The 12,486-nt window shown below is 38.8% G+C and overlaps 1 protein-coding gene across 1 annotated transcript in view; it reads left to right on the top strand.

Annotated features, from left to right (window-relative positions):
• Positions 1 to 12,486, top strand: part of LOC309860745 (collagen alpha-4(VI) chain-like) — a gene marked incomplete at its 5' end in the record, with an annotated part of 101,520 nt that overhangs the window by 46,874 nt on the left and 42,160 nt on the right. Inside the window, 3 exon segments of the mRNA XM_082723185.1 lie at positions 75 to 140; positions 6,417 to 6,470; positions 6,589 to 6,624. Of these exon segments, the coding sequence (XP_082579311.1) occupies positions 75 to 140; positions 6,417 to 6,470; positions 6,589 to 6,624 (156 nt within the window).

The following is a 12,486-nucleotide window of genomic DNA, read 5'->3' as shown; positions in this document are numbered from 1 at the left end:
AAAATCATATTTCCTTTCATTTCTTTTCCTATCTTTCCCGTCCATTTGAGGTAAGCAAACTTTTCTTTTCTCAGGGAGATCCTGGAGCAGATAGTTACATCCAAGGCCCTAAGGGAGAAAAAGGAAGGCGTGGACATAGGGTAAGATGGTTTCTGTTTGTTCAGGGATGCTGGAACATGTGGGAAAGATGCTAGCTGGTGAAGAAGGCTTGAATGTTCTGGTTGGATCAGCATAGAGAGCAAAACTGTGGCACTCCACTGCCTGTAGAGACAGGAGCTCAGAACAATAATCTCCACTTAACAGCCTTGTCCTGGCATCCTTGTCTTGTGGTTCTTTTTTTTTCCCTGAAAAAAAAAAAAAAAAACAACCCTCATTTCCCACAATACTAGTAACACAAGTTACTTAATCTCCTTTATCCTTAGTTTCTTCATCTCAAAATGAAAGCATCAGCCTCAGTGATGCCTAAGATCTTTTCAGTTTAAAAATTCTTCAATTTCATAACGATGTCTTGATTTAAAAGTGGTCAGGCCATTACACGGCTGACTCACTATTCACCACTGCCAGTGTTGATGTGAATTGAATACTAGCCATTTTTAAAGATAAGATACTTGTCTAGTTTGGAAGATTGGAAGTGTCATGACAGAAGACCTTACCAAAGGTAGAAGACTTGTTAACTTTGTAGATACTGCTAACTGGTTGGAAGATAATGAAAATGACTGAAGTAACCCAAGTATTTCAGTCCTCACATCTTATCATTCCCAATTTCCAGAAACAGCGTCTGCACAGCAAAATGTTTATAACTGGAAAGTACCCTCTATTTGCTTTGGACTCCAAATTACCTTCTTTGACAAAACTTTAGGATGTTGATTCTCTTCCCTTTTGTGGCTCATTCATATCCATTTCATATATGTCCAGTCCCAAGTACAATCCAGTTTGTAACAGGATCAGTACTATGTAGCTATGCCAGAAAACTGTCACTCCTTACTACAATAATTTCTAATCTTGTTATTAGTTATATTTATTTTGAATGAACTCCATTGAGATGGTTCTCTTGGGTGAGTTGAGATCAGAGAGCCCAGTGAATAGATACTCAATCAGTTATGGGATTGAGCTAAGAGAAGAGCAGGCCAGCACCCCTTAACCGATCTGGGCCCTGGTTTCCTCATCTGCAAGGTGGGAAGGTTAGAGAAACCATTTATAAGCTTCCATGAGTTAGTGGTTGTCATGGGAATTAAAATGTATGAATTGAGTTCATTTCCATGATTTGCTCATGGTTTTACAGCTGGAAAAGCACTCCAGCCTCTAGACAAACTGTCCAGTACTCTGCGCATCACAGCGCCCCAGCCATGGGGAGAACCTCCTGCTTGCAGTTTTTAGAGGTCTCCATCGCTGACTTTATAGCTAAGGGCTAACTTGGAACATTAGATCCCTGAATTGTGTGTGCAAACCACAATTGTGACCCTCTGAAGTGGTGCCACGTCACACCGCACTTGTGTTCCACGTGGTTTCTACTCCCGTGCTGAGCTCAAAGAAGGGTGCTAAGTATTTCCTGAATAGACTTGGGTAATAAAAGTCACTCTCACCAGTTACATAAGCCTGCTGCTGCAGAGGCTGAAATTCTTGAGGTAGTCCATTAAATTCCATTAGAAGATAGACCTCTAGGGGGCAGTCTTTCCTCGGTACAGGTTTCCTTGGCTATCCTGAAGCAGAAGCAGAGCGTTCCTATGAAACCAGTCATAAACAGAAACGGAGTAAGCAAAGAAGCAATTACCATTAATTTCCGTGGAGACATGTGTAAGTGTTCCCAGACCCCCCTAATAACCCCTCTTAGGCTTCCCTGTTACCTTAGGACACATCTTGCTAAGGGATGCACAAAATAAATTGAGATGAATGGTTGTTCACAGAGTTCAAAGCTATGGTTGCTACAGGCTGAGATGATGCTCAGTTCCGTCCCTGGAGAAGAAGCGTGGCTTGGCAGGGCCTCTGTAAAGGCTCAGTGCAAAATACATACTGAACGTTGTTTTCACTTTTTGCCCTTTTTCGTAAAAGTGAAAATCCTCTTTGTATTTCTTTTGGTTAGTGAAACCTGGTACTAATGTAGATCTTTCATAAAAGTGACGTGGCTGAACACACACTTTTAAAGAGGGAGGATACCTCTATTTGGTTCTGAGTTGAACCAAAGAGCAGATTCTATGTTGCAGTTTGGATGGAGACAGTCCCCTGAAGGAAGCAGTCTTTTAAGCGAAACAGAAACTTCATTATACACCCAGTGTGGGGAAAGGAATGCAAAACCCGTCCTGCTTTTCCTCACTTCTGAAAAGGAAAACTAATACAAGCCTTTTGGAAGGCAGTCTGGCAATGCACAGCAGCTAGGGCTACTGTTTGTTGCTTGTATATTTTAATATACAAGTTTATATATATTCATATGCAAGTGACAAAACCTGACTAACAGTGTTTAGCTAATAAACATGTTTTTGATAATCCAGGGAAAGGTGATTCCTGGATTGATGCATAGCTCTATGATATCATTAAAAGCCAGGGATGTCATCAGGGACTCAGCTCCTTTCTTCCCCGGTTACATCTTCAGTGTGGTCCCTGGGCTTAGCAGCCCAAGCATTTGTCTTCATGATTACATAAAATGCCAGAAGGAAAGGCGCTTTCCTTTCATCAGGTCATGGTCAGCAATATTCTCTTTTTGTCCCCTTTGGCGTGTTGACTGGCTCCCGTGTGCCCCGCCTGCCCAAGATACCAGGGAAAGCATGTTTCTAACAGAGGCAAGTTTCTGACAGAGATTTCCATGACTGGTTCAGACTTGTCATAATTCATTCCTTGGGGCTGGGTGTGTTGTCCCAAATGAAACATTTTCTCAGCAAGAAAGAAAGGGGCAAGAGTGTTGTGTAGCCCCCAACTGCATCTGCCATGGGTTAAGGTTTGTATGTCCTTTGATCCAGTCTCTCCAGTTCTAGAGATTTATCTAGAAGCTAATCATGGACCAACACAAAAATTTAGCTCCAAGGATGGAGATTAGATTATTAGATTTTAAATCACTACATTGCTTGACTGTCCAGTGATAAGGGATTGTTTATATAAACAATGGTACACAATAAAATATTACTAAGCTGTGAAAAAGTTTAGAAAACTATTTCATAACAAGGAAAACAAAACATTCATGATGTAATATTAAGTGAAAAGACCAGATTACAAAACTCTATATTCAGTAAGAGTCCAAATTTTTTTAAAGATTTTATTTACTTATTTATTTATTTGAGAGAGTGAGAGAGAGCATGAGAGAGGAGAAGGTCAGAGAGAAGCAAACTCCCTCCTGGGCTGGGAGCCTGATGCGGGACTTATCCCAGGACTCTGGGAACATGACCTGAGCCGAAGGCAGTAGCCCAACCAACTGAGCCACCCAGGCACCCAAAGGTCCAAATTAGTAGAATATAGCTATATCTGTTCTGGAAAGATAAACACCCAGAAATTAAGCTTTTTTTTTTTTTAACCTTACCTTCTGAAGTTTTGAAACATTCTATGATGAACTTGTATTTTTTTTTTACCCTGGCTTTTCATTTTGAAAAATTTTAAATCTACAGAAAAAGTTGTAGTTGCAAGAACAGCATAGTGTATACCGATTTTTATCACTTAGCTGTATTTGCTTTATGTCTTTCTATACGAATACATAGGTAATATTTGATATATTGATATTGAGCTATTTGATTACTTACTTAGTTAATCAAGGATTAATTGAAGGTCTTATAACATTTCTCTTCCAAATAGTCAGCAAGTATTTTTTTTTTAAAGACTTTATTTATTTGACAGACAGAGATCACAAGTAGGCAGAGAGGCAGGCAGAGAGAGAGGGGGAAGCAGGCTCTCTGCCAAGCAGAGAGCCGGATGCGGAACTCGATCCCAGGATCCTGAGACCATGACCTGAGCTGAAGACAGAGGCTTAACCCAATGAGCCACCCTGGCGCCCCAGCAAGTATCTTTTAAGAACAAGTACTTTTTTTATATAAACAAAATACAGTCATCACACTCAAAAAATTTAATATGGCACAAAATTATTTTCTAATATGCAGTCCATATTTAGATTTCTGCACTTGCCCAAATGAGGCCCTTGTCTGTGTTTATTGTTGTTGTTCTGAAATCTAATCAAGGACTGTGTGGAATATTTAATCATTTTGCCTTGGTAGTATCCTTCAATCACAACTGTTGTCCAGTTATTTGTTTCCATGACATTGACATTTCTGACCAGTTATTTTGCTAAACATCCTTCAGTTAGGATTTGTCTGATAGTTTCCGCATGACTAGACTCAGAATAAGCATTTTTGGCAGATTAAGCAAGGCAGTATCCTTCTTCTTTACATTTATTTATTTATTTATTTATTTATTTATTTTTAATGAACATAAAATGTATCATTTGCCCTAGGATGGTGGTTCTTCTTTTTCTTTTTCTCCTCCTTCTTCTTTTAAGATTTTATTTATTTGCCAGAGAGAGAGTGAGTGAGAGAGAGAGGAAGTGCACAAGCTGGGGAGCAGCAGGAGGGGGAGAAACAGACTCCCTGCTGAGCCTAATGTGAGGCTCAATCCTGGGATCATGACCTGAACTGAAGGGTTCCTAGGCGGTACCCTTCTCAATCATCAGGAGGGACACTATGTTGGCTGTCTCATTACTGGTGCATTAATTTGGTCACCTGTTGAAGATGAGGCTCACCAGACTTATCCATTGTAAAAATAGTTTTTCCTTCCTTGTAATGATCAAGTAATCTGGCGATGATACTCTGAGACTGTAAACTTCTTGTTTCCCGACAGTCTTTCACCCAGTGATTCCAACATCTGCCCAGATGATTCCTTTGCTATGCTGCAAAAAACTGTCTACTATTGAAATAAGAAAATGATAAGCATTTTAAGAAAAAAAAATTTTTAAAAATCTAGACCAATCATGAGAGTGCCTTGTCTGAAGACTCCTTTCTCATTCAGCCTACCATATTAAAAATAATTCCCATTATAAAAGTAACACTACCAGGGCACCTGGATGGCTCAGTTAGTTAAGCGTCCAACTCTTGATTTCAGGGCAGGTCATGATCTCGGGGTCCTGGGATCCAGCCCTGTGTGGGGCTCCATGCTCAGCGGGGAGTCTGCTTCAGGATACTCTCTCTCCTTCTGTCCCTCATTCCTCTCTCTCAAATAAATATATAAATCTTAAAAATAAATTAACACTACAGATATTTGGGAATACAGAAAAGTAAAATGTAGAGAAAAATTTAATAGTTCCAGTAGCCAAGAATAACTTCAGTTTACGGAACTTTCCTAACTTGTTGATGGCAAATCTACTCTCCCTGAGAAGGTCAGATAAGGATCCCATGGGCTCATTTTAATGTGTTCTAGTATAGTATAAAGAAACGAGGAAACATCATTTTGTCTTTCTCCATATTCAGGATAAATTATTCTTTCAGAAAATTTAACATACTTGAAAAGAATGTTATGACACATTTTTTCTCCTTCTTAAGCTTCTGAGAAAACATAATTTTTAATAATTGCATACTATTTCAAAAAGTGTTTCTTATCATAATTTTATCAGCATTTCCCTCATACTGTGGGATATTGATATTGTTTCAGAATTTAATATATTATAAATAACAGTTGGAAGAAGAGCTTTGCACAAATGTTTTTTATTTCTGTATTTCACATTCTTTTCCTATTTATGTGTTCTTACTGAGTTGGCATGTGACTTTACTGCATATCTGAAAATATCCCTACTTGGAATCCAAAGTGGTTTCTATTTCTCCTGAAAGATGGACTCATTTTCTCTGGACATCACTCATCTTCTCACTTCTGACCTTGAGGAAGTGAGAGCATCCTGACCATGTGTAACCTCTCCCTCTGTCATCTTCAGTCCATATTGGTCACTCCACACGTGCAGAGACTCGCTTTTCTGCCTTCTGTTTCTGTCTGCCACTCTGCACCTTATATGATGGGTAGGAAGGGAAGTACCGGTGTTTTTCAAATATTAAGCACAGGTTATTCAGGAATATCTCTGACTACCATCCCAGCATGATGAACACTGAAAAGTTGTCACATGAACAATCTCTGGGGAAAGGTGCCTACAACATGGCTATTTTAAAACACCAGAATTAATGCATTTGCTTCTAGAGAATTACTGACCAACAGAACTTTCTGAACTCCAATATCCTATATCTGTGCTAATATGGTAGCCACTAGCCACATGGAGTTACTGGACCCTTGAAATGTGTATAGTATAACTGAGAAACTACCCTTTAATTTAATTCTAATGAATTTAAAATAGATAGCCACCTGTGACTAGTGGCCTCTGTATTGGAGAGCTCATGTCTGAAGAATAAATGCAGAAGAGTGTAGACCTCTAAACTTTTATATTCCCTTTACTTCTTCCTTTTCAGGGACGTTCTGGTTTTGAAGGACCTCAGGGGGAGCCTGGAAATGTTGGCCCTCAGGTTAGTACAACCACGCATGGGTCTTATTTCAGCTGTTTTTTGTGGAGGAGAGAGGTCGGCTGGGCTGAAAATTGGCTTGTTTCCTTTTCTAAGGTCTCTGCTTCCCTTCTGCTCTTAGGGGTCAAGAGGAAGACAAGGTGTGCCAGGGCTGAAGGTCAGTGCTTTCTGGAAAGGCTTTCTTCTCACTCCACAGATGTACCTACTTCAAATAGTTCTCTCTGACGTCAAAGGGAGTTCTGGTTGGGCTTCTGAGGTTGCAGGAGGATCACTGAGAAGTTTTCATTAAGACCTTTTCCATGAAGAATAAAAAGTTAATATGGTTCTCTGCTTCCCCTCCTACCTGGTATAATATTTCATTTAGGTTGAAAGGAAGCTAATAACTTAGTGGTCTAACATCTGTGATTTCAGTGGTCTTACCTCTGAAATCATGACTTTTTTCATTTAAAGAAGTGGGACTTCCTGTGGGTACTCTAGGGGATCTCATAGTCCCTAAACAATGAAAAAAGATTGAGTTTTTAGCATTTATTATTCAAAGGGGATTTGTGGGTGGGATAGAGGCTATCTCTTTGGGGGAATTGTATTTTACTAAGCAATTATTTAGCATCAGTCACTGTGCTATGCCTTTACTTCTAACACTTTAAGTAACCCTTCTAAGGCTCCAGGAGTTAGGAGCACCATTGGTTACATTTTACAGATAAGAGAAAAGATACAGATATAGCAAAACTTGTCAGAGGGCACATGGCTAATAATCAGTAGAAACAGGATTCAAATCTGAAGATCAGGATGCTCTTAGAAATTCTTTTACAAAATAAACTTATTATATAGTCTTCTCTCTAACACAGTGTGGTCATGCTTGGCTGTTGTTAGTTGTGTTTTTTTTTTTGTTGTTGTTGTTTGTTTATTTGTTTGTTTGTTTTCAGCATTCTCATGATTTAGAGATGGAGGAAAAGTCACAGATGGATTTATGTCAACTCTGAGTCCCTGTGTGTGTGTGTGTGTGTGTGTTGGGTAGTGACTTCTGACCTCCTAGATATAAAAGAAGATGGAACTGCTAGTCTTCAGATCAAACAGGTTAGAAAAGCACGGATATTGAGAAATTCAAAGTCAAACAAGTTCTGTCAACACCAAGTAAAGTATTATTTCTCACAAAATGTTTAGGATTTGAAATCAATTCTTTTAAAAAAAAAGACTTATATATTGAGAGAGGAAGGGAGAGAGAGAGCGAGCGAACAAGCAAGCACAGTGGGATAGGGAGAAGCGGGCTCCCGGCTGAGCAGAGAGCCTGATGTGGGGCTTGATTCCAGGACCCTGAGATCATGACCAGAGGCAGACACCTAACTGAACAATCCAGGTGCCCTGAAATAAATTCTTAAATCGATATTCTCTTGTACTATTAATTTGGTTTTAATACTTGTAAAATAAATGTCTTGAACTATCATTTTATCCTATTGTTTTTACCCCCCAAAGGCAGAAAGAAATAGGCTAAGTTTTGAGGAAATTAAGTGGCTCTAGGCAATAGAAGAAATTTCTTACTCTTGAATTATTTAAGTCTTTTGTGATGCTACGTGTAGTTTATCTAAATGTCTGCTCTGTTCACTGTGGATTCTCTGCTCAGTTGGGTCATGGTTATTTTTGTTTCCCTATGTCACCCCATCTCCTGTGTTACTCTTTTTTAAATTTAATTTGAATAAGAGTGAAGCCTGTGCATATATTGAAAGTCAAACTGCATTCATAAGCTTAATAGTGAAAGATATCTTCCTGTCTGTTCTTTCCAGCTCTTTGGGAATACTCAATTTCATCTCTGTGGGCAGTTCTTCTGATATTATTGCTGTTTTTCTTTTCTTTTTTATTTTATTTTACTTTACCTTATTTATTTATTTATTTATTTAATTTATTTTTAATTTTCAGCATGACAGTATTCATTATTTTTTTTTTTTTTTTTTTTTGCACCACACCCAGTGCTCCATGCAATCTGTGCCCTCTATAATACCCATCACCTGGTACCCCGACCTCCCACCCCCTGCCCCTTCAAACCCCTCAGATTGTTTTTCAGAGTCCATAGTCTCTCATGGTTCACCTCCCCTTCCAATTTCCCCCAACTCCCTTCTCTCTATCTCCCCATGTCCTCCATGATATTTGTTATGCTCCACAAATAAGTGAAACCATATGATAATTGACTCTCTCTGCTTGACTTATTTCACTCAGCATAATCTCTTCAAGTCCCATCCATATTGCTACAAAAGTTGGGTATTCATCCTTTCTGATGGAGGCATAATACTCCATAGTGTCTATGGACCACATCTTCCTTATCCATTCGTCCGTTGAAGGGCATCTTGGTTCTTTTCACAGTTTGGCGACCGTGGCCATTGCTGCTATAAACATTGGGGTACAGATGGCCCTTCTTTTCACTACATCTGTATCTTTGGGGTAAATACCCAGTATTGCAATTGCAGGGTCATAGGGAAGTTCTATTTTTAATTTCCTGTGGAATCTCCACACGGTTCTCCAAAGTGGCTGCACCAACTTGCATTCCCACCAACAGTGTAAGAGGGTTCCCTTTTCTCCACATTCCCTCCAACACATGTTGTTTCCTGTCTTGCTAATTTTGGCCATTCCAACTGGTGTAAGGTGGTATCTCAATGTGGTTTTAATTTGAATCTCTCTGATGGCTAGTGATGATGAACATTTTTTCATGTGTCTGATAGCCATTTGTATGCCTTCATTGGAGAAGTGTCTGTTCATATCTTCTGCCCATTTTTTGATATGATTGTCTGTTTTGTGTGTGTTGAGTTTGAAGAGTTCTTTATAGATCCTGGATATCAACCTTTTGTCTGTACTGTCATTTGCAAATATCTTCTCCCATTCCATGGGTTGCCTCTTTGTTTTCTTGACTGTTTCCTTTGCTGTGAAGAAGCTTTTGATTTTGATCAAGTCCCCAAAGTTTATTTTTGCTTTTGTTTCCTTTGCCTTTGAAGACATATCTTGAAAGAAGTTGCTGTGGCTGATATCGAAGAGATTACTGCCTATGTTCTCTAGGATTCTGATGGATTCTTGTCTCATGTTGAGGTCTTTTATCCATTTTGAGTTTATCTTTGTGTACAGTGTAAGAGAATGGTCGAGTTTCATTCTTCTACATATAGCTGCCCAGTTTTCCCAGCACCATTTATTGAAGAGACTGTCTTTTTTCCACTGTATATTTTTTTATTAACATATAATGTATTATTTGTTCCAGGGGTACAGGTCTATGAATCATCAATCTCACACAATTCACAGCACTCACCGTAGCACATACCCTCCCCAATGTCCATCCCCCAGCAACCCCATCGCTCCCACCCCTCCCCTCCAGCAACCCTCAGTTTGTTTCCTGAGATCAAGAGTCTCTTATGGTTTTCTATTGCTGTTTTTCTAAACAACATACTTATTTTGCGGTTTCTTGGTTTTCAATTTGGGATATTTTTCTCTCGATTTCTGATTATGGGGGAGAAACATTGTTCTTAAACTCTGTGTTTCCTTCTCCATATACTTGTCTCCAGCTCATCCTTGCCGTATGCTTAACTTCTCCATTTTTGGTCAAGTCAGCTGATTGTTCATATGGCTGGGCAAATATTATTTGCAGCTATGTAACCTGTTTTCCTTGAGCCAGCCTCTCTTCTTATTTGCTTTGTGTTCTACGTGCCGATTACCAGTTAATTTTAAAGCTCTTTGAGAAAACTGAGAACTTCCCAATGTATTTAAACATGTGGGATTTATTTCTCTTGGATTTCCTCCTTCCTGGGCCCTCTGTCTTCCTGCTCTAATTCAGATCCATTTTTCTCTGGGCCTCTGTACTGTTGTCTTATAGGGACAAATTGTAAAACAGCAACCTCTCATTTGGGGAGCAGAGAAAAATGTGTGCAAACTGCTGCCTTTCATAGAAAGCCTCTCCATTTAGCACATTGTAATCTTGATGAATCCCTGTCTTTGTTCTTTTTCCTTTGCTTTTTAAAATTTTTTAAAAATAAGAGATAAAATCCCAACCATTTGCAGACTCCAAGGTGAAGTGGAGTTATTCAACACGTCAGTAGTTTGCTAGTTAACCCAGTGTTGGAACACTGGTCATATAGATGCATTTATGTTTTGAGGCTGCAGCTTGCTAAAGATGGGCAAGTACTATTGGAAGAGTACAGCGTACAGAGGTGCTGAATTCCAAATCACAGCATCCCTTGGATATGGAAAAAGATGGTTCACTACGGTCTATAAAATTAGAGATGCTGGCATCTACAAGATACATAATAAACTGGAATTCTAAATAATATTTTTTATAGAAAACATTGTATTATGGCAAACAAATCAATGCAGAGGTTATTTTGGCAATAAGGAAAAACTTGAACTTGTTAATTATGATAAAATTAAGAATATAATTTGTTTTTTATATGTCCATAAACCCACTAGCCTCCAGCAATTTATTTTCATGTTTGTGTGTTTCCTGTACTAGATAGATAATAAAGAGTTATTATCATGGGTATACTATTTTATAGTCTGCTTTTCTGTTTCCAAATCTTCCTATTATCAGTTTAATATATTATAGCATTCTCTGTAGAAGAATAGTGATTTGCTAAACAATTCTTATGTTGAGCATTTAGGTAATTTCTATTATGTTAGATATCATAGTCAGTGATGTAAAGAAAAACTGTATTATAGGGTTTTTGTTTTGTTCTTGCTTTTGCTTTGCTGAAATGATTTCCTTAATATAAATGTATAGACATGGAGGTACAATAAAAGAGTCTGAATTTTGCGGCATAGAGCCAAATTGTTTTCTGAATGTTGCACTGTCAATGGCAGTAACGTGATAGGCAAACATTTCACAACCTATCTCAAAATTTCTAGCTATGTGCCTTTAAAATATACAAAACGAAGGTTGCTAGAGGGAAGGTGGGTGGGGGGACGAGGTAATTGGATGATAGGCATTAAGGAGGGCACGTGATGTGATGAACACTGAGTGTTATAGGCAACTGATGATTTTTCTTTTTAACTTTACATCTGAAAATAATGATGTACTATATATTGGCTAATTGAATTTAAATTAAAAAATAAAAAAGTTGGGGCACATGGGTGGCTCAGTGGTTAAAGCCTCTGCCTTTGGCTCAGGTCATGATCACAGGGTCCTTGGATCGAGCCCCCAGTCGGGCTCCCTACTCAGCAGGGAACCTGCTTCCCCACTCACCCACTTGTGATATTTGTCTGGCAAATAAATAAATAAAATGTTTATAAAAAATAAAAAAAATTATGTTTATAAATCTAGAAATCAACTGCTAAAGACCAGAATAATACAGCAGTAATAATTGAGAGAAGTGCTTCCCATTTACCTGAATAGTTTTAAAAACTTCAGAAGCATGAGGAATTGATCCGTGTAGTGATTAATTCTGAGTTCAAGATTTTTTTTCTCTTTGCAAATCCATGAATAAATAGTAACCTTCCCGACACCTGAACAACATGGAAAAGAAGACAGAATAATTCACAAAATGGGTATTATCCTCAATCTTACAAAAGGTATCTTCTCTGTAGAAGTGAAAATATTAATTTGAGGGTGAAATTAATCAGTTATTAGATGAATCATGTTAACATCTCACCTTTTGCCTAGAGAGCCAGCTTAATGTTGTAAGAACCTGTAGGATTTTTTTTTTTAAGATTTTATTTATTTGTTATTTAAAAGAGAGAGAGAGACAAGAGAGAGCACAAGAGGGGTGAGTGGCAAAGGGAGAAACAGGCTCTCTGCTGAGCAGAGACTGATGCTGGTTTTATCCCAGGACTGAGCCACCCAGGCGCCCTGAATCTGTAGGGCTTTAAAGCCAGTTTTCTGGGGGCACCCTGGGTGGCTCAGTCAGTTGAGCATCTGCCTTTGGTTCAGCTCAGAATCCCAGAGTCCTGAGATTCAGCCCCATGTAGGTTCCCTCCTCAGCAGGAAGTCTGCTTCTCCCTCCACTTCTGCCCCTCCCCCTGCTCCTTCTCTCTCTCTCAAATTAAATAAAATCTTTTT

Source organism: Mustela nivalis, assembly GCF_964662115.1.
Source record: "Mustela nivalis genome assembly, chromosome: 1".
Classification (NCBI taxonomy): Eukaryota; Metazoa; Chordata; class Mammalia; order Carnivora; family Mustelidae; genus Mustela; species Mustela nivalis.
This window is presented reverse-complemented; position numbering and strand designations above follow the sequence as displayed.